We start from the raw sequence: 23004 nt of genomic DNA on the forward strand, positions 1-23004 counted from the left end.
ATCAAAATTTAGCCCAAAATTTAGCCTCATTGATACAAAATTAGCAATACTCCACGTTTACTCAACATTATAGAACCATTTGCAATACATAAATCAATTAGGCCCCTCACATAGAAACTAAAGTTACCTCCTCATCTTCAAATCCACTCTATTTGTCACATTTCTTTGCTAAAACCTTATAATGAAAAACAACAAGTTACACAACACAGAACAACCATAGGATACTTCATTGAACAATCATAGCATCATCCAACTGGCAAACATCATCAGCTTGCTGCAAATCTTCCATAGCCTAATGCCTTCCTAACAACACCTCATACAATGTAATATTGTTATACTTGTACCCTAATAATAATAATAACATGGTGGTACTAAAAGATGGAAAGATGTAATTTTTCCATTTCATTTTGTTTTGCAACTAATTTCTAAGTTATATCAGCATCTCAATACACCAGAGATCTACTTGTCTGCAGATGACTCACTTTTGCAGTAATGAGAGAGAAATGGAAATGAAACTTGATTTGCATATACAAGGACCACTCATTTTGATTTGCATTAAACAAAAATAATTGAAATGAAACTGCTAACACCAGTACCGAATTTCAAAACCCTATAAGAACTCAAAAAAATTTAAACGGTGTTCACAGTAACCTTGAACCACAATTGTTGTATTTTCTGGCATTATTATGGATCAAATGTGGGAGCATATTTCTCAAAAACTTGAAAGATCTCACACCACTAAGCTCTAAAAGAACTGCTTCTTACTAAAAAAAAAAATGTAAACGGTGCTCTTTCGTATGGATCTAACAGTAATCATGAATCAAAAATAGTTGTATCACACCAAAATGCCATGAAACCCCATATACTGCCCCACAGGAAAAAATACACGGCGAGGGAGGACAAGACGGGACAGGAGAAACCCAAAAAACTCAAAGAAGAAGAAGAAGAGGAAGGAGATGAGCGTGCACGAATTTGTTTTACCACTATACGCTTTCTTCTCGGGTAGCTAGGGCATGATCGGTCGAGCGAAGAACGGGGCAACCGAAAACGCAAAGAAGAAGAAGAACAGGGCACGATCGTGCGAAAACACAAAGAAGAAGAAAAGAGGAAGGAGATGAGGATGCACTATTTGTTTTACCACTTTACGCCTTCTTCTCGGGTAGCTAGGGCACGATCGCGCGAACGAAGAACATAGCAACCGAGAGCAGTGCGAGGGCAGCAGAGGAAAATGGTCTGGCCAAAACGCGATCTGTGTCTATAGCCCTGCGTTCATTGTTTACCTTAAATAGTGAAACACTGGTTTTAAAACCGTACTGAAAACGTATTAACCAGACACTAAGGCGGCATTTTCAAAAATGTCGCCACACTTTTAAGCTGCCCCAAACGGGGCCTTAATGTGCTTTTGTGGTTATCAACAATGGGTACTATAGAAGTAATCTCTTGCTTGGATGAACATTGTATTTTCTTTCAAGCAGCTGAAAGAGAGGAGAGGGAAAGGTGTTTCAACTTCCGAAGTTTATAAGCCCCTTCTCTTGCAATGAAATCGGATTTAATGTCACATTTCCTGCTCTTATGACATGAGGGATCAAGTGGGTATCTTATTCAACATTTTGAAACTGTTTATAGCTTTTCCCAAACTAGTCGTACCTGAGCTATCAAGGTATCCTGTATTGAAGGTTGTCCAGCTTTGACCATGCATTTGTAAAAAGATCCATTAAAAATTTTAAATTTACTTATGCTTCACCCACACTTAGCTTATTATTTATTCATCTTTTTAACAATTTATTGAAGGCAGTCTCTTATTATCTACTTTAAACTTTTTTATGTCCCGTTGTTATTTTTTTTCCAGAGTGGCCCAACTTTTCTACGAGTCCTCTCAGCTACACGCTCACGCACACACTGCTTATATCTTCATTCACATAACTTGCTGTTTTTTATTAGTGGCATTTACATAAATACCAACCAATTACTATGCATTTACTTATCCAACACCTGAACTTTATTTTTTTTAACATATGGACCACCCAAATTTTCATATCAAAACAAAAAATATCATTTTAACTTTTAAAAAAGTGAAATACACTTATATTCACAGGTAAGGTGGTATGTATGTAAAAATTAAAGTTTGGCTGTTAGATATGTAAATACAAAGGAATTAAGGAATTGAGTGGTAGGAATTGAGTGGTATGTATGTAAATATTCCTATTTATAATACTATTTTCACCAAGCATTTTGTTGATGTCTGTGTAATCTTTCCACAGCTCGGCCTTCAGAGAAATGAAAAAGTATCAGAAGGATTTCTCCAGCTGGTGTGGTGAGTGCCAGAGGGAGAAAAGGATAAGGCAGCGGCAGTCTCTTGATGCAACCAAATCGGTAATCACAGTTTCTTTTTTCATCAATTTGTTCTGAAGTTATGCATCACAATCCCTAATTAAATAAATATTCTCAATCATACACTCTTATGTTTATTTTTTATTGTTCCAGGCTTTCCTTAGAACAACTGGATCTATGTCCTAAATACTTTCTTATGCTGCTCTGATAGGAATCCTGGTTTACATGTTGTAATTTATGTGAACTCTGCTCCCTCTCTCCCTCTCTCTTACTCTCTCTCTTTCTGTTCTCTGATCTACCCTTCTGAAGATACTTGCCAAGGTTTCTACTACTGCATGTTCTTCCAACTGTAAATATGTTCCGTTAGAATTTTTCTTTTGAACCTTGTCTTTATTTCCTTTTTGCAGTATTTTTCCATTTTGTGAAAGACAATAAGAATGTTTCTGTCAAAAAGTTGGAAATGTGGCTTAGATTTGAGCATGCTGTGTAATTTCTGGTGACTCGCCTTGTATTTTGTGATACTTTTATATTTGATAGACTTATTTCTTGTAAAATTATACTATTTTATGCCCTATCTTTTTGGCCAGTGGATTTTAGGAAGTGGAGATGTTTTATCTTATCCGAATAATGCTATTTGGTCGTAACTGTGTTATAAAATGATGCGGGTTTAGATATTTTGCAGAATTACCCTACTGAGTGGGGGGAATATTTGTGTACGTAATACACACAGAGTTGTGTGCTTAATAACCTCCGCTTCGCGGTTATTAGGGGGTTATTGAGAGGTTATTGAGGTATTAATTTCAATAACCTATAACACTAATAACCTTCTAATAATCTTAAATGGATTTATTTCGATGTTATTCATAGGTTATTATGGGGATATTGTAGGGTTAATGGAGTACACACGCAGAGCTGCCTTGAGTGGTTTCTCTAGGGACATCATGCTTTGCCACTCAACAATTTTCTCTATATTTTGGAGTGCAGCCAAGTCATTGACATAAATGGGATGTTGCATTGTTATTTTTTAGAAAGGTAAACATATTTTTAGGGGGTAGTTTTCATTAGGGGGCTGTCATATTGGAATTTTTTTTTTTCTGGGGGGAGATACTTTTGGGTGATTAAATTAAGAGGATGAATATGGAAGCTGTATCATACTTGTTTCATAGATGTAGTTAGTTTAGAATTCATCGGGCTAATAGAAGTAACCACAAAATTAACTTGCCTAATTAAAAAAAAATATTGTAGATTATTTTAAACGTAATTGATATACATTTTATTTGCAATTAGTTCAAAATAATTTGCTATTTTTAAAAAAATATAAAAATACATGCTTATTATTGAATAATTAAGTATTCTCATTGTAAATACTAGAATTGTTTTTTAAAAAAAAATTTTTTTTTTATTAAAGTAATGAATAGAAGTTGCTTTAATCCTTTGGGCATAAATTTAATTAGATTTACATGCAAACCTATCAGTTCTTCAAATCAACGTAATTATGCATGATGTTTTACTGTTTGAAAGTTAAAATAATATATTTTTTTTTTTGTGATATAAAAGATTTGGGTTGTTTAAAATCTAAAAAAAAAGAAATTCTAGGTGTTAGATATGAAAAATATAAGAATAGGGTGGTATTTGTCTAAATATCTTATTTATTAATTGTATTCTCATTGTTTAAGTTAGAACGTTTGAAAGTTAAAATAATATATATTTTTTTTTTGTGATATAAAAGATTTGGGATTCTAGGTGTTAGATATAAAAAATATAAGAATAGGGTGGTATTTGTCTAAATATCTTATTTATTAATTGTATTCTCATTGTTTAAGTTAGAAGAGTGCTTTCTTAACTTGCTTGATCACTATATTTTCTCATCACAAATATTTAAGAATCAATGCGATGCAATTATTGCTTTATAGCAAGCCTAATGATTACAGTTTTTGCACCAATTATATAGAGGTCACCAGAAACTTGCTATTTACAAATCAAACAAATTTGTGTAGCATTTAAGCATGACTGAACTTAATTCCTACCAAAAAAACAAAAAATAAGAACTCAATGGTTGAAAGCTATTATAGGAGCCCTCAATCACCCTGAGACTGCTCTACCAATAGACCACAATTGGCGGTGCCCTCAATCACCCTGAGACTGCTCTACCAATAGACCACATGTGTGTTGTTTTTTCAATTATTTAATTATTTTTAAAACATTGAAAACATCTAAATATTATTTTGAGTGATTTTAAAAATAACTATATTTTAAATGCCAAATATATTTTATTGTAAATAAAACATAACCAAAATAAAACACAAATAAAAATTTAAAACAAAAAAGAAAAATTACATACATACCAATCCAATTCTTATGTATTTACATTTATATTTACATAGACACCATACAATTCTTATGTATTTACATATCTAACACCCATAGCTTGATATCTACTCTAGTAAGACTTTGGTGTCATAAATCCATGCATGAAAAGGTGATGGTGATAATAAGGGTTTGAGTGGTATGCATGTAAATATGAATGTTTAGATGTTAGAAGTGTAAAAACATAAGAATTGATTGCTATGTTATGTAAATGCCCCAAATAAAAAATTAAAAAAAGAAAAAGCTCTACAAGTATGAACCAAGAGAAAATAATTGAAGGAATAGTACCAGACTTGAGCAACAATAGATGGGACTTACAGGGCAAAAAGCGTTTGATTTGAGACCCTGATACAGTTCTTGGGAAGATAACAACAGCCTCACAGGACGGTATTCAATAGACAGGCTTCTCATTCTGTTGTCTGAAAGACTAATTAATTCAAAATCTATAAGATGCTCAAATGCCTGCATAACATGAGAGGTCAGCTTTATCATTTGGGCTAACAAAAAAATTTTGCAATTAAGTGTAGGGCATTTACATAGCACATAATCTTATGTATTTACATATCTCACACCCATATTTTCACGCATAGCACAGAAATCTTTAGTATCACATCAAAAATAGCACTATTACCAATTTTTAAAAGTGAAATACATCTTTTCATGTATAGTTTTATGTATTTAAATATGGAAGTTTAGGTGTGAGGTGCAATTAAGTGTAGGGCATTTACATAGCACATAATTCTTATGTATTTACATATCCACACCCATATTTTCACGCATAGCACAGAAATCTTTAGTATCACATCAAAAATAGCACTATTACCAATTTTTAAAAGTGAAATACATCTTTTCATGTATAGTTTTATGTATTTAAATATGGAAGTTTAGGTGTGAGATATGATCCCATGAGTTTATTACACCCACCTTTAGACAAACACTCCATGAGTAATTATCAGAAGTCTTGTAGGCATCCTGAATGGACTTGTACTCTGCCATTAAAAACATTTATTAAGAAATGTCAGAAATCAATTATGAATAGGAACTATACTCTATACAGGGAGTGAAAACAGAATTAGTTTCCACCTTTCATAATGGAATTGAAGTTGAAAGAATTCTGCTCTCTGCTCCCCAGTCTATACATGCAAACTAAAATGTAGAGTTCCAAAATGGAGGCATCTAGACAAAAAAAAAAGATATTAGGTGATTCAAAACAAGACCAAAACATAGACGTTTAAATAAATTTAGCACAAGTTGATAAAAAAATTTTTTTTTTTATTAGAACTTTGAAAATATCAAAATCTGTTAGCACAAAAATGCAATATGAAAAATAAAAATAGTGTTGTATGAAATCACTTAGGGGCTGTCTGGCAACAATTTAGGGTAGGATTTAACGTAGACGCAGGCTAAATCTTGCCAGACGGTCATTTTGGACAAAATAAAGCTGCAGATTTGATAAATCCGGATATCACGGATTTCGGCCATAAATCCCAGATTTAGTGATTTACTGAATCCCACGAATCTGTGAATTTACAGGATTTGGCGGTTTGTTCTACTTGCCACCACTTATGCTGGATTTACAAGATTAAGTAAATCCGTTACCAAGAAGTTCTTTCGGATTAAAACCATTCAAAATTTAGTAAATCCGGATTTACGGGATTAACTAAATCCTAATAACTTAAATGTCATCTATTGCCAGCTCCTTACTGCTTCATTCACGAAAAGCCAACCATTGTAAGTTCACAACCATGTTACCACTGATCACTCATTTTCTTCATTTATTTCAAATAGCTTTCCATCTCCCTTATATCTATCGTATCTGCACTTAGACATGTTAGCAATCCTTCTAGGCATGTTTCACACTCGGATCTTCAAAAAGTAATTCCAATTGTCTATTTATTTTTGTATAATGCCCGCTAAATAATTCATGTTCTGGATCTTGCCTATTAATCATATAAAAATCATTAAAAATCCCATTAGTTTTCCAGTCATTCACTAAACTTCAGATTTAAAATCCAATTCTTATGAGAAGCGGTAAGGAACAACTGGAAAAAAGAATATCAAGAGGAAAAGTCCTTCTGATTGCAAGACTTTGTAATGGTTTCGTCAGTGTCTAATAAGTGAGTAAATAAATAATTGGAGTCTGATATCAGCTATAAATAGATTTAAGGAAGATTTACATACACACTCAGCTCTTATGTATTTACATAGCTAAAGCCTAAACTTTAATTTTTACATATATGTAACCTTATGCATGAAAAGGTTTGTTTCACACTTTAAAAGTTAAAATGGCGCCATTTTTAATGTGGTATGAAAGATTGGATGGTATAAATGTAAAAAACTGAAAGTTTAGGCGTTAGATATGTAAATACATTGGAATTGGGCGGTATGTATGTATGCCCCAAGATATATATACAATCATTTGTATATATCCCTTAAATCAAATATACATAATCTATCAACAAAAGCAAAGGTAATATCATGGGTAAAAGTACAAAAGTGGGTTTTGAGGTGGGATCCAAGCAGAAGAGAGGATGAGAAGATAAAGAAGAAAAGGGGGTTAAATATTGCACAAATAATTATCATTCACGAATAACATCTCAGCATACAATCCATCTGTTAATAAAACTCCATGTATGAATTCATTTGAAAAAGTCACATTGATACTTTGGATAAAAAGGGGGATGGACGCTGAGGAGGGACCTCTGGGCAGGTCTTGATTAAATAATTTTCTTTCAACAACAATATCTCAACATATCCCCAAGGTCCTATTTATTATGCAAAGAATCCTAAAATTACAAGAAAATAAAGAAACAAACAAATAAATATAGGAAATTGAAAAAAAAAAGAGAAATAGATCCAAATATTCCCTAGATATATATCTTCAAATAAAGCCTTAAAATGTCTAATCAACATGGCGTCGATGTCTAATAACGTAGCCCCAAACCTCAAGCCTCCTTGATGTGTAACAAAAGACACGTGGGTAATTTTTTCTTGAGGCAACTTGGTTTAATTTAAAACATTTTTCTAGATGCATTATCGTATTTGGATATGGGGTGAAGTCTTTCTATAGGCAAAACCAAAAGTAAATTCTCTTGCTGGCAGAAGATAACTCTCGATAAAAGAGGTAGTTATATCCAGACCAATATTGCATGGCTCTGTCATTCCACATATACGACTGGATCCATTCAGCCAAAATCAAAGAGCTTTGGCCTAAACATCCAAGAAACTCAATTAGCAATCATTAGTAGCCTCCTCTTAGGTGCCTTGAGCACATTGATGTGGAAACATCTGTGTGAGTTGGTCAAAGGTATGCTTTTTGATGTCAAAATCAACTCATTTACAAGCATAGGGCTTGTCTTATTAGTTCCGTCGAATATTTTAGAAGAACAACACATTGTTAATTGTGATTTAGAGGCACGAAGCATGAACAATAAAATCTCAAAGCATTACATGGCCATCAAATATCCATGAGTTTCAATTTGAGTCAAAGAAATATATATCCAAGATGCATGGGATTTTTTTTGCTATTATTGTTTTAATTAGTGGATTTGATTATGATTGATTGGCTTTTTAGTATGAGAGCTAGCCCATGTTTAACTTGGGTTGGGGGCTACATACAATGGAAGAACTATCAACAAACTTTATAGTTATTTTATTTGAAATAGATTAGTTTCCAGAAATATTAACATTTGAAGAACTGTCTTGTAACGCATAATGACAAGGATAACCCAAAAATAGGTCATATGACCATACCCTAAAGTTATGGCGATTTGATTAATAAAATTAGTTTAAGCATGCATATTAACATTACATTAATCTTGATACAACTCTGTTGTACAATATAAATCCCCAACCTTTCTTTAAGCCTTTATACAACTTTGTTGTACAATATAAGCCCTAACCTGTGTTAGGATTCCGAGGTTGTCGTCCGTCACGATCTAAATCCTCACATCTTCCAAGATATTTGTGTGATCATTTCATACAAATGTAAACCCTCACTTTCTTTAGTACTTCTGTCAAAACGGCAAGGCTCGGGAAATCGCTGACTTTCAAAAATTCTTCAAATGACTGGGATAATGTCTTCGCCTAGGTTTACCTTTTCTTTTTCCTTTAGAATAGAGTTTGTTGTCAACAGGGAAGAACTGCCTGACATGGCAGTTATGAAGTTTGGACAAGGGTTCGATGATATTGGAGTCAAGTTTGGAATGGTTGCTGTCACAGTAATGAAGTTTGAAATAGATAAGACTGTGGAGCCTATTATAGAGTTCAACTTGAAGTCTATCAAAGAATTCTCCCCTTCAAAGGTGTTGATTGAAAAAAGCCCTACTAGTGTTGAAAAGTCTGTTATTGGGATCGTTGAGGTTTCTCCAAGAAATTTTTTTACTCCTACTACCGGATACACTGTCATCGTGCCAACTGTTTTGCCGAGTACGGTCTCACCCTCAAGTCTTGTATTTATCCTTCGGAATAAATACAGGGTTTGAGGTACAGTGCTCTTTCATTTAAACTGTGAAAAACATGATGTCAATTTGATTTCATATTTTTCTAAACTATATATATATATATATATATATATATAAATCAAAATATCCTTCAGAAGCGGGCGACGGGATTTCGATTCCGGCCGACAGCTTCTAACGGGCTACTCCTCCAACCAAAATAGTGGCGACAACACTATACTGATAAGTCCTATTATGGATGGTGAAGTCTCAAGAACATATCATATTTGTAATATTTTGAAAGATACTTAAATGGTTTAGAATTAGAGTTGGAATTAGAAATGGGTATTTGTTTGGATAGATGAATTCAGTTATGTGGAATTAGCTTTTGAAGTGAAAATAGAAAATCCTAAACATTTAAGGTTTAGATAGCTCTGTTATCAAATGACATAACAAATGTTGGGAAAATTGTAGGATGTGAGAAGTGGAAAATAAGTTATTTGTCAAAGATACAAAATAGAAGAAAAGGCACTAGATGATGTTCTGAGAAAGAAACAACGAGGAACCACAATGGAGCTGGAGAAGTACAAATGTCGGGAAGACGATCCACATACAAACATCGGGGAGGGGATCCACCGCCTGCACTCTAACATGATACAGACACACCACTTGTAAGAACAAGATTACAACACTCCAAGAAAAAAATATGCAAAGAAATCTCAAAACTAGCAAAAACCAAAATCACGGTTGTCTCAAGTCAGTCGACAAACAAATACATATAGAATTCCCAAGCAAATTATTTTAATTTAAGTGCCAAATAAGGAAGAAAGAAGGTCCTAAAAGGACCAATGGTCCTAGAGACTGGGCTTGCTTAGCCGGTCAACATAGACTAGTCCAGATATCCAATTCAAAATTTCTCGCGTCCGTCCTAGACGATTTTGGAACAAATGAAAACTAGTTTTACTATAATAGCACAATAGCATCACCAATAGCTATACTCATAAAAAGGCGACATATGGAGGCCTACCAAATGACCGCAATAACTTTCGAAGATCATGAGACAAGCAGATCCTTATTTGGGATGGAAGCAAGAATAATAAGTGATTTTTCATAACTGTGAGAGGGAAGGGCACCAAAAAAAACAAATGGAGACACAAATAAAAGGGCACAAGTCAGCATGCATGTCTCAAATAGCATCATAAACTCTTCAAAAGAAAGAATGTAGCGTAGAAAATCCTCGAGTTCAAGTTACTTCAATACATACCTAGGATGGAATGCATAAAAGCACATACAAAAGATCTAATTCATAATTTTTCACATCTTAGTTTAGGCATAGATTGGTTAATAATAAGAAAGGAGGGACCCTATAAACCATAGATTGCATAAGGGTGAAAACTTACAAATTAAAATTTTCATGAAGTTCTAGTAGTAATCCCAATGACTATTAAATTTATAATTTCAATCTGAATGCATGCAAGACCAAAGAACCTGAAAAGATTAGATTGAATCTAAAAGCAGCAAAAATATTGTTATCAGTCAATAAATAGTGTGAAAAAGAACTCTTAAGTTGACCCTGAATCTGACAGTCGCCCAAGGTGTCTCTTATAAGCAGATGATTTATAAGAGCAAAGCAAATGACTCTTGAAACTTGGTTTAGAAAGCAAACACATAAATCCTGAAAACTTACACTTATTCATAAGATAAAAAACAATGGAACTTTTCTTTATGTTTCCATGGTGACTAAAAGTTTAAAAAATGCATGAGAGGGATGTCATTAATTGCCTCAAGCTTCGAAGCAATGTATTCCTAAAAGTGCAAGTGGAAATACACTAGACAACTTAGGAAACAAGTGGCATTACTTGTTGATTAGAGATCATAGAAATATAGGAGGTATGCCCAAGGTACTACTAGGTGGCAATATCTCCAAGGAACCTATTGGTAATACCAAAAAATTCACATATTGAAACATAAAAAATAATTATAATAATAAATAAAAATAAAAATACAATGGAGGCTCACGAGTGCCTTGGACTAATAGTTTTGTTAATTAGCAAACCAAGACAAATGAAATATGATCAACTTCTCTAAAAATTTGGAAGACTCAACGGCAATGATAGGATGCTTCTTATATATGGAAGTTCAAAGTAGGTTGGGAAAGTATAAAATAAAGTTATTTGCTTAACCCCAAACATGATTGGGAGCATATGCTGCATTTTAGGTTGGGAAAGTATAAAATAAAGTTATTTGCTTCACTATAACCCCAAACATGATTGGGAGCATATGCTGCATTTAAAACATCAAGATAATGCATATGGCATGGTTTCCTACAGTTAAATAATAGCACATACACTTGAATAATAAATAATATAGTAGAAAATAATTAATATACAGGCAAACAAGCAAATTCCTTAAGTTGTATAAGGAATATACCATAACAAGTCCACGAGGAGGCAAAAGTTGAGTAAAGCGCAAAGTGTGCACTCAAAAAGCTCCACAAAATTTTGTCATTAGCAACAAAAATCCACAAATAAATTTAAGATTGTTGAAAATATCAAACATGATAACTTAAGCTTTAGAATCAATCAATTAAATTAAAAAAAAAAAGAAATCAAGACTTCATAAAGTAATCAATAAAGAAATCACGAGCTTACCTTGCAATTTAACATGTTATGTATGTTATTTCCATAAATTGTATTTAGAAACTTTTTAAAATCAAATACTAAATCAATGTTACATTGAAGAACCTGCATAAGAGGAATCTCAAAACGAAACAACTTAGGGGTCAAACTAGGAAAGCGTAAGGTAAGCTAGCAGCATTAGTAGGCATAAGCTACATAGAATTAGACAGAAATTAATCTCAGATTCAAGCTGCAGTTTAAAGTCAAATCAGAGACAAAGTTAATGTTCGAACGTGGAGTCCAAGTTTGTAAAGTGCTCAAAATAATTTCATCCTACATAAAGATATTATAAATAAAGGTCATTATCATAAATTAGCTCATCATACTCAAATACTTGCATAGGATCAGGCAAAGGGAACTTCAGAGATCAATCACTGTATTGTTATTGCTAGTTTAGATGTAATTGAACAATGTTTGTATTATCCAAGAGAAGTAAACTGATAATTAAGTTTATAACACTTGCTCATAATTTTATTCAAATTTCTCAACTGGAGATCCTAACCAAGGATATAAGCTTTCATGATTTTTATAATTATATGATAAATTTACACAGATGCAAAAAAGTAATAATATCTAGATATTCAAAGATTTAGCTTGCATGAAACTTCACTCTATATCTTTTAATAAAATTTTCTAAATCTTAAGACTGTAGGTTTCACAATTACTAAGTAGTCTAAATATAAACCATACTTCTAGTTTTCTAATGGTGAGCGTTTCTTGTCTAGTTTTCTAAGAATAGTCAATAGCAAAGCCCTGTGGCTAGACCTTAGGCTACTAAAGAGAAAAAATTGAACCTCAACCAAAAGTGAGGTCAACAGTCACCCAAAGTAAAATATAAATAAGTTAAGCTGATGAAGTTAAACCAAGCGCTTTGTGGGAGGCAATCCATAATTATCTATGTGGATTGATTTTTGATTGATTAAAGTTGTTATGATGGACCATTTAATGTAGTATTGAGACCTACATGATGCAAGGAGACTCAAAACATTAATTTAATGATCACAATTACTAAGTAGTCTAAATATAAACCATACTTTCAATTGAGTTCAAATAGAATGCCTATCACAATAAAACCTCTGCATTTAGTTGATGTCCTTAAGGAAAGAGATCTGGGTACCTAAAATAGAAAAAGATGTATTGTTTTGCCTAGTTTATGGAGCAAGTTTGATCAGCTGTAATTTTACAAGCAAAGAGTAAACTTTATCTTATATTTGAATAAAATAATAGCTTGGTTATCTGGGAAACCAAAGAAGGAGAAGATATGTAGCTGTTCATGGGAACCATCATTTTTATTCAAATAAAGAACATTTTATTTTTCCCTCTTATAAACAAGTTTTGTCCCCATTTTAAAACAAGCTTTGTAAACTCCAGCTTGTTTCATTTATTTGACTAGGAAATTAGATGGAATATTCTCTATTTTGCGCTAGTAACATATAAGGAATTAGTCCAAAAGCAGTCACTTTTTGTGCCTTCTGATGAAAGCGATAAATTAAGGAGGGCCTACATGACATTATAGCAAGTGTGGCTTCTGCAATAGCATATATTGGAGAGTAGCTCAACATAAATATTCCAGAAAAGAGCCATAAATGTCTATATTTGAAGGAAAAAAAACACCGCAGAAAATTACTTCTATTTTCTATATAGCTGATATTTGATGTGGGAATAAAATGCTGGAAAAAACCACAAGAAAAAAGCAATATATGATGCCATAGTGCTGAATGTTTAAGCTAATCAAATTAGACATAATTGTTGGTGGTTATAAACTGCTACACCCTATAAGCAGAAGGCAATGTTAATATTGGCAATAAATAGTCCATCTGTGTTTACTGTTAAGCAGATGATATGGACAAATTGAAGTGATAAATACACATGGATAAAGCAAGCCAATCAAAAATGACTAAAGATTATGTGATTCTCCAAAAATGGTGCAAAAAAAGACATTGACAATACAGACTAACCTTGCATTTTATCTAGCATAGGCTGCCTTCGGAAACATGAAAGTGCAGTTTTGAAGCCATCTAATGTCAGCAATCCTGACTCAAAATGGATGTGACTTATAGACTGATATCTGCACGTAATATTAATTTCATTAAATCAACATAAGCTTTGCTCATAGCAGAAAGTTGAATCATTAAGACATACGGCTGTGCACTTACAGAAACCGACGAATATTACTTGTATTACTATCTACAGCTGATAATGCATCAAGAATTTCCTTGAACTTTTTATCACTTAAAATATTCTACAACATGTCAAGGGTTTAATTACAAAATTTGACACCTGCAGCAGTATAATGACGTATGCCTGCAAGCATTTTCGGTGTTTTGCAATCAAGCATATCGTGAAATCTCATAATACATGCAGAACAGACACTGATAAGTGATCGGTGCTATAGAATTTGTAATCTATGGCGTTGGCTTAAATATGAAAATAGCAATAAAAGGAGCACAGCTACAAACTACGATGAAAGTGACGTTTCGTGCATTAGCAGCCTGAAAACGATTTTTTTCTTAATATAGAGTAAAGTGTCAAAATAGTCTCCTGACTATTTATAAGGGGTCATTTTAGTCACAAAGTTTATAAAAGTGCTAAAATTATTCCTCTGTTTGTTTTAATGGAGGCTAAATAGTCCTCATTGGGGACTATTCAGCTCATTTAAAAGATTATGGAAACTAAATCAGCATTATTATAAACTCTAAGACTAAAATGAGCCACTGCAAAAGGTGACCATTTTGACACTTCTAGTTTCTAATATATGAGTATGAACAGGGAAAGTACTAATTCAACCTCAATAACAAATATAACTAGAATCTGTAATAACAACATGATCATGATGTGGCATCCAAGACAAGACCAAGATTGCAAAAAAAATAATAGAATTAAAATTTTATCTTTAGTTTTGGGTTAAAGCTATAATATTTAACCATGTATCAGTTGAAACAGCTTGGCTCCAAAATATTTATATCTTGCTCAACGCAGGGCATGAATGAGGATACATGGACGTTTGAGTTGAATTCCTTGACATATTTGGAAGGCAAACTTGATTTTTTTGGCAAATATAAAAGGTGCTCCAGCAATCTACATAAGACTTGAACAATAAAATCAAATTTGCATATAATCAACTTCAACATTTAAAAATATATTAAGTCTACCTCTGCATATCTTCAGTTGATGGTGGCGTGAACAACAGCTTCCGATGTGAGAACCGTGATTTAACCCTTTTCTCTAGAAGTTGATCTGCATCCTATTGCAAACAGCCCAACAAGGAAACAATAGAAGTATAGGATTGAAAGCTGATATTATACTAAACAAAATACACTAGTTGAGCATGCCAAATCCTAAATGGTTTACCAAGATCGACATAGCTGGAATATTTTAGTGGCTATAATTTCCTCCCCAACACAAACAATCCAATCCACTCCATTGTAATCAATTAGAGATAGAAAACTAAGGCCAATTTTGGTGATTACGTTAACTGTTACATTACAAAAAAAAATTCACTATTACTATCATAGAAGTAACAACATGCTCCGTAAATGTGTTCTCCATAGCTATGACATTAAGAGGGTAAACATGTTAGGGCATTTTCCCGTCAACATTACAAACACAACAAATTGTGTTATAGAATTTCTTTGAAGCAAAATAAGGGTTGCAAAGTATTAGAAACTGCCATAGGTTTAACAAAAAAATTTGATTTGAATAAATAAGCAAAAATGATATTAACAGCATTAATAGTTTCACTACAAGATTAGAACAGTGAGATAAAGAAAATTAAAACAAAGTTGCATGCTCCTTACCATGCGACAACTGATGCCAATAACTGCTGATTGGGAGGTCAAAGTTTGCATTGCATCTAGTAGACTATATAGAAATCGTTGCTTCCCCTGCAAATTCAACAATAAACAAAATAATATGAATAAGTTTAAGATATTGTAAAACTGGTATATCGTTTGCAACAAACATAGATTTCCATACACTTTGAATGAATCATCGTGGACAAGCAACATCATATTATTTTACTAAAGTTTATAAGCTATATAAAGCATAAGACTTGATAATCTTAAGGGATGCCATCAGCAAAAAAAAACACAGAGAAAGAGAATCAAAAGAACCTAAGACTTGATAATCTTAAGGGATGCCATCAGCCAAAAAAAAACACAGAGAAAGAGAATCAAAAGAACCATGTGGGTTATTACTTATAATTGGATCTACCTGGGTGAAAAGATCAAACTCATCCAATACAAAAATGATCATCTTGTGAGCTAATCCACACTCTCTAGCAAAATAAGCAACTTTAGAGATCAGTGTCAGATGAAATATAGGAAGATAAAGAAGCAGTAACAACGGTTGAAAAGCTAAGAAGTTCATGAATGATAATATAAACTCACCTCAACATGTCTATCATGAAGTGAGAGTTATCATCAAATGAAGCCTACTTGAGAGGAAAAAAACATTGAATAACATGTACTGTCTTTATCATGATTCTTAAAAATGAAGCTCGGTAATTTCTCAGGAAAAAGAATGGTCGGAGAAGGTACCATTTTAGAGAAAATTAACTTGTGCTCCATGCACAATTGCCTGGCAATTTCCTTCAAATGCAGAAAGCATGTCATAAGGTGAAATAAAATGATTATATATATCTTTAGAACTTTTATTTAATTTTTTTGGAGCAAAAACAATGCAAGTATTGATCCATAATTTACACGGACATAATTAACTAATTGTTGAACAAGTGGATGGAGCTAAACCCCGAGCAGAGTGATTCTAACCTTCACTGCAAAATTATCATCAGCATGCAGCAAGCCATTTAACCTTACCTACAATACCAAAAAACATAACGATAAGAATTACCTTAAAAAGATAGCAAGAAAAATAAACCTATGCACACAAAAACAACTAAAAGATGTCATACCACAGAAATTATCTCTACAAAGTCGCTCTTTAATTCTTCAAGGACCATATCTACAACCTGGCAATGAAATCAAGCACATGACAGAAGTAGCTAATCATATATGCTCAAATATCCTTCTTGCTGTATCAAAAAATTCAAAATATATCAAAAGTCCATTGCTTGTATGGAGAACATTCAACTATTAGCACTTTATTGTTTACCTAAAAAGAACAGTTTGGCAATGCTTCATTTGCTTCTTTTTAATATAAACACTTTATTGTTTACCTAAAAAAATCAGTTTGGCAATGCTTCATTTGCTTCTTTTTAATATATCTGACATATCACAGTCTTTTATTTATGCAAATGACAATGCGACATAACTATACTATATAAGCATCGCCGTCAAACTTTGCAACCAAGTGCATCACAGCAGCAAAGCAATTTGCATTTTGGCGAAAATGAATCATGAGAGTACTTTGTAATTCCCTGTATTATTGTTAACTTTTCAGAGCATTGGGTGGATATGACAGATTTGGAGAAACTCAATGATGGTTTTCCATTTGAAAACCAACTATTGTATTATCCGATTGATCATTAAACAAAGAAAAGCTGCAAACAATCTGTGGAAAAATGACTATAACTGAAAACAAGAAAGTATCAATTGTCCCGCCATGAAAGTTTCCAATACAATTGTCTCCCCACAATTACGCCCGGCAAGACAAATAAAATCAAGTATGAAGCTAAATGCCACAAATCCTGCCAAATCTTAACAAGAAAAAAAAGCAGTACACTAAATTGATCGTCAAAACAATTGCATATTTAAATTGCTCTTGTTCAATCTCCTAAAAATATCAAAAAATCAACACACGATAAAGTGAAATTCATGCTTATTGTATTGAAGGCATACAGCACGCACGAGTTCAGCCTCGGGAATGAAAGCTCCTAAGAAAAACTGAAAGAAAGTGCTGCTGCAAAAATGACACCAAACAAACTCGGTTTGTGTTTTTATATTTCCAATAACATAATACTTTCGTTGCTCCGTATTATGCCACCGTAGTCTTATTAAAGTCAAATTAGGCAGTCCTTAAAGCGATTCCAAATCACTTTCAGCTTTTTGTTCAGCTTGTGCAGCAATCCAGAGCTTAAAAAGTACGAGAACAAATCCTAACAACATTCACTAGTTAAGTACTCACCTCTCCCTTTCCGCATCCACGGGGACCAAGGAGGAGTACGGAGTTGTTGCAGGCCTCAGCAATACTGTTCGAAATCAGGAACTTCAACTTACTAAAAACCAACAAAAAAAAAAAAAAAACAAGGATGTGAAGTTAGAGAGGATTCGTAGAAAGAATACAGCATGAACGATAGTTCGGGACAAGATTAAAGTGAAAAAACCTGTAGTTTCCGTCCGGAGTGGATTTGAAAGCGGAATATACGAAAGAGGAGTCGCATAGCCTCTGCCGGAGAAGATCAAGGGCTTTCTCTGACGCCATTTTCATCCAACCTCGATCAACCGATTGGCGGAAAGTAAAGGAGAACTTTGGCTCGACAGTCAAAAACCCCGGATGACGCGCAGGTAGATCGCCTAGGGGCTGTCTGGTAACGGATTTAGAGCAGGATTTAACCTAGATTTGACCTGAATCCTGCCAGACTATCAGTTTGGACAAAAGAAAACGGCGGTTTTCATAAATCCCCGTATGACGTACTGATTTCGGCCGTCAATCTCACCCGTGAATCGGCGGATTTAGTAAATCCGGGACGGGCGATAAAAAGGAAGAAATGAAGTTACCTTCGTCCATCTGCCTCCATGGTTTCGGGTAGGAGCAGTGCAGAAGGAGAAGGAGATGGGAGTTTCGGTTCTCTGTACGCCGCGATCCCGCCCGCCGTTGCCTTCCCAGTTAGCTCTAGTTGCGACTGTATCGCGTGGGTTGCGAGGAGGGGGTGGGGACGAAGGCGAGCGTTTTGGGCGGGAGAGGGGAAGAGAAGATCGGATTGTTGTTTTAATTTAGCTTTATTTAAGTTAATTTCTTTAACTTAATTGATTAGTAATTAATTTTTAATTAATAGATTATCATATTAATTATGATTAGATAAATTTATTTGTGACCTTCTATTAATTATTTAATTTAAAAAAGACATTTTTAATTTAAATTATTTGATAGTTAGTCAATTTAAAATATATTCTTGATTAATATAATTAGTATTTGTTTAAAGTCAAATAATTGTTCATTATGTAATTAGTTTGATAGAATTTTTAATAATTAATTATTTTACTGAACAATTAATTATTAGTTTGTATGATCATAAATAAAGTTTAAATTAATTAATTTAATAATTTTTGTCATAATAATAAAATAATTAAATTTTAATTATGATATTTAATTATAACAAACTTTTAAATCCGCACATAAGTTACCAAATAGTTTCACAAGATTAAACTAAATTTATTAAATTAGTTTCCACAGATTTAGCCCTTCCAATATTTACAATATTCAGATTTATAGAATTTGCTAAATCCTACTAACTTCAGCCTAAACTGTTGTGCAGGCCTTATGAGTGTGACTGAACAAGATCCCAAGTAGGTCAATTTGAACTCGAACGAGATGTGTGCTTGATTATTTTACTCAAAAATTTATTCAACAAAACAATCCCTTCATGCATTGTGGGAGCAAAAGAAATATATATAAGTTTTGAGTTCTTAAATATTTGATTTGAAATAATAAAATTCTTAACTAACACCTAAACTATGATATTTACATTTATAGCAACTTGGTACTATAAACTTATACATGAAAAAGTGTTTGATTTTCAAAAATTTAGTTGCACGATATTTTTTATGTTATGTTAATGATTTGAGTGTCATGAAGTAAGTATCAAATTTTAAGTGTTATAAACATAAATACATAAGAATTATGTGGTATGCATGTAAATGGCCCTTTTTAAAAAGGGCTTATATTTTGATGATTTTTTTTTAAATTTACATCAGTTGACTGAATCTAAAATATATAGTTCATCCTTTTGTCATCTTGATTTTCAATGGCGAAATCAGCCTTTTTTTCTAGAGTGGACAAACTATTCATAGAAGATTATAACTTATTAGAACCTATTTATATTTTTTGTTAGACTCAAGGGCCGGCTTCAACAAATGTTAATTTTTCTTAATTATTTAATTTATAGATTATTAAATTATATTGGAATGCTCAACTCAAGTCAATTTTATTAACTTCGGGATTTGGGTCCTTTTGACCTAGTTTGTTTTAATTAGGTTGAACAATGGTTCAAGTGGTCCTAACCTAGCTCAGTGGTCAATTCATTGCTATTTTGATGATAAGATTGTATGAAAGTGGTTTGTCCACTCAATTCATTCAAATGATTCAAAACAAAAAATAGGGTCCAAAGTTTGGGGTATTTAGACCTAAGTTCAACATATATTAAACATTGAATCATAGTCCAAATTCAAAGTTCAAATGATAAAAACAATTAATATTGTTATAAATAAACTATTGAGCAAGATGTGATGCTCAAAATTTCCCCACTATGTTTATTAGGTCAAATTAGGATTAATCCAGAGTTAGGGATATTCTAAGATTAAATCTAATCGATCATATTCGAGAGAAATGATTTGATTTTAAGGCTTGGATAGTATAGGGCCTCTTCTTATGAATTTTGCAAAGTTAATAGGAGTTTTATGGTAATTCTATGTTAATCCTACTTTGCTTAAAATACATGCTAGGAATGTTGATCGGCTATGTTAAACTAGAATTCAACCTAGTAATGAATTTGAGATTGAAACTAATAAACTCATAAGAATGATTTGATGATGATTTACTTTTATTTAATCCATCACACCAAATATGAAAATTAAAATTGTTTGAATCATTTCTAGCATATATTACATAACAAAACAAGGGGTGCTACGCTTACTTAGGTACAAAGTAAGCATGACTAAGGCAACATAAGATGGGAAACAACATGAACTAAGGAGAATCAAGCATCAAGAGTCATTTGATATACTTTCAATTTTGAGGCCAAAGCTGACTACATGGCGATAAAGGTCTTTAACCTGATTTAAGGGTTTCATATGACTTACTGGTGGGGCATTATACATTTGATTTTAATCACAAATAATATTGTATAAAATTATTATTATTATTATTATTATTATTATTATTATTATTATTATTATTATTATTATTATTATTATTATTATTATTATTATTATTATTATTATTATTATTATTATTATTATTATGTTCTTTAGTTGAACTTGATATTTTAAAAAAAATATAGAAATCACATAAGGATTGTTTGAATTAGCTAAATGAGAGTATGTATAAATAAACTGTGTTGTAAAGAAAGCAATATAGAAGATAGTTTTCCTTGTTTGCCTCTACTTCCTGTCCATGTTTCTTTTTCTTTTCTTTTTTTTTTTATATCTTTTGTTATAAGTGGAAAAGAAGCAAATCTCAACCTACCATAAATTCAAAAAACTAGCATGTTTGGGTTTTGGTCCTTCATACCACATAGAACATAATAGATAATTAATCAAATTATTGAAACACTCTTCTATTCAAAATTATTAGCAATGATTTGAACATCTCTACATTCTTATTCCAAAAGTTGATGATCCTTTCTTACACAGATGCTTAGACTTTTTATTATGTTGACCTCATTTTTGGATGAGGTCAATCACATCATTCCTCTCTCTCTAGAGCTTAGAATTTAGCCTTAGGATTTTCCTAGTGGCTTTCTTAAAGGACTAATGGGGGAACCAAACCACAATATAACTTCAAACATATCTTCACTCCTTATGGTTTCATATGCTTGACTCTAAACCCTTTGGTTGAGCTGGTTAGATTCAAGTCATTTGATACATGAGTTGAGTTCCCATGAGGTTAGAATAGCTTAAGCAACCCTCTGACCATCGCGACTCAAATCTTCTAGACAGTTTGTACTTCCCTTTCCCTTTCATAATTCATCCTTTCATAATTCATTAGATAATTATATCCTTGGTTAATAAAGAGCACATTGGGCATGACGCTCGCATTAGGCCAAAATGGGATTTATCTTCTGATATAGGAAAAGATAAAATGATAACTATAAATCGAAATTAAAATTAATAAAATCAAAATCAAATCATTAAAACATTTAAATCAATCTATAAAAAGTCATAAACTTATAAATAAAATAAGAAAGAAAAATTAAATAAAAAATTAACCACAATTTAATTAAAATTGGAATTAAGACTAAAAACCCATAATTACCCAAGTCAATAAAGTTTATTAAAAAAAAATTCAAACTAAATTTAACCCAAAATAATTAAATTAAACCAAAATTAATTAATAAAATCCGTTTAAGTAAAAATTCAACAAAATTAATGTAATCCACTAAGATCAATCAATTGATTAAAATACAATTCAATATCATTAAATTAAAAATCAAAGTTAAATTTACTTTAAATTAAACTCAATCAAAATTTAATCTATTGGAAAAAAAATAAGAGAAATCAATATAATGAAATCCACTTAAAATCAAATCCAAATTAAATTCAACGTGATTACATTCAATAAAAAAATTCAACAAATTCAACATAATTAGTAAATTAAAGTTCAAATTATTAAACCCATTAAAATTAAAATCAAAACACAAGCCTGAAAGCCTAACATAAACCTGTTAAAATTAAAACCAAACTCAAGCCCTCATCCTCTTCATAACAATCCACTTAACCTACAATTCGGATTACTAAACCATGAGATATCAATAAAACACTAAATAACAATTTTTTTAATTAATTAAAATTTAAATCCCTCATTGAAAAATCAGAACAAACACCAACCACTCCTTTCATGAAATAATAATAATAAAATAATAATAATAACAATTATGATGTAATATAATAAATTAAAATTATATATAGAAACAAAAAATATAATATAATAATAAAAAAAAGAAAGAAAGATGCACTCTTCCCATCGAGAAAATATTATATCCGGAGTTCGGACGTAGAGTTGTCTGGACTATGATCCCCAAAAATATAGTTGTGTAAAAATTATAAAGTTGACTCCGCTTTACAGCGGTGCAAAAAACTTGATGTTATTTTATGAATAAAAACGTTAATCACTTAATGTAGGGATCTTACGCAAGTATATATACCGTTATCAAGTAATATAAGACTTTCTATTTAAGTTCCAAATATCGATCCCACGAGGAAGGTTTAATTTTGAACAGATAAATTAACTAGGAAATTTACAGAAAGAAAATAAAATTATTGTCACTAATTCTGAATGTTTGAGATACTATC

General features: G+C 32.1%; 2 protein-coding genes across 2 annotated transcripts in view; one reads left to right on the plus strand and one right to left on the minus strand.

Annotated features, from left to right (window-relative positions):
• LOC110039020 (uncharacterized PKHD-type hydroxylase At1g22950) overlaps positions 1–2812 on the plus strand; it is a 66297-nt gene extending 63485 nt beyond the window's left edge. The window contains exons 9-10 of the mRNA XM_020743960.1: positions 2262–2373; positions 2485–2812. Of these exons, the coding sequence (XP_020599619.1) occupies positions 2262–2373; positions 2485–2517 (145 nt within the window). The 3' untranslated portion in view covers positions 2518–2812. The remainder of the gene's footprint in view (positions 1–2261; positions 2374–2484) is intronic.
• Positions 2813–4926: 2114 nt separating this feature from the next.
• Positions 4927–18694, minus strand: LOC110039021 (origin of replication complex subunit 4). Its single transcript, XM_020743961.1, has 16 exons — positions 18493–18694; positions 18099–18339; positions 17900–17990; positions 16728–16784; positions 16585–16632; positions 16354–16404; positions 16204–16247; positions 16028–16091; positions 15613–15699; positions 14968–15059; positions 14812–14893; positions 13972–14057; positions 13774–13883; positions 5782–5874; positions 5623–5687; positions 4927–5160 (listed from the first exon to the last, which is right to left on the minus strand). The coding sequence occupies exons 2-16, from the start codon at positions 18200–18202 to the stop codon at positions 4945–4947; spliced, it is 1290 nt and encodes a 429-aa protein (XP_020599620.1). The 5' UTR covers positions 18203–18339; positions 18493–18694; the 3' UTR covers positions 4927–4944.
• Between the last annotated feature and the right edge of the window lie 4310 nt (positions 18695–23004).

Source organism: Phalaenopsis equestris, unplaced genomic scaffold (assembly GCF_001263595.1).
Source record: "Phalaenopsis equestris unplaced genomic scaffold, ASM126359v1 Scaffold234829, whole genome shotgun sequence".
NCBI classification, from domain to species: domain Eukaryota; kingdom Viridiplantae; phylum Streptophyta; class Magnoliopsida; order Asparagales; family Orchidaceae; genus Phalaenopsis; species Phalaenopsis equestris.

Bases quoted from the DNA above. Each gene is read 5' to 3' on its own strand.
- LOC110039021 (XM_020743961.1), bottom strand. From the start codon at position 18,202: ATGAAAATGGCGTCAGAGAAAGCCCTTGATCTTCTCCGGCAGAGGCTA. The intron at 16,405-16,584 runs GTTAGAATCACT...CTGCATTTGAAG, and splicing joins ATGATAATTTTGCAGTGAAG to GAAATTGCCAGGCAATTGTG. The intron at 16,092-16,203 runs GTGAGTTTATAT...TTATTTTGCTAG, and splicing joins TTCATGATAGACATGTTGAG to AGAGTGTGGATTAGCTCACA.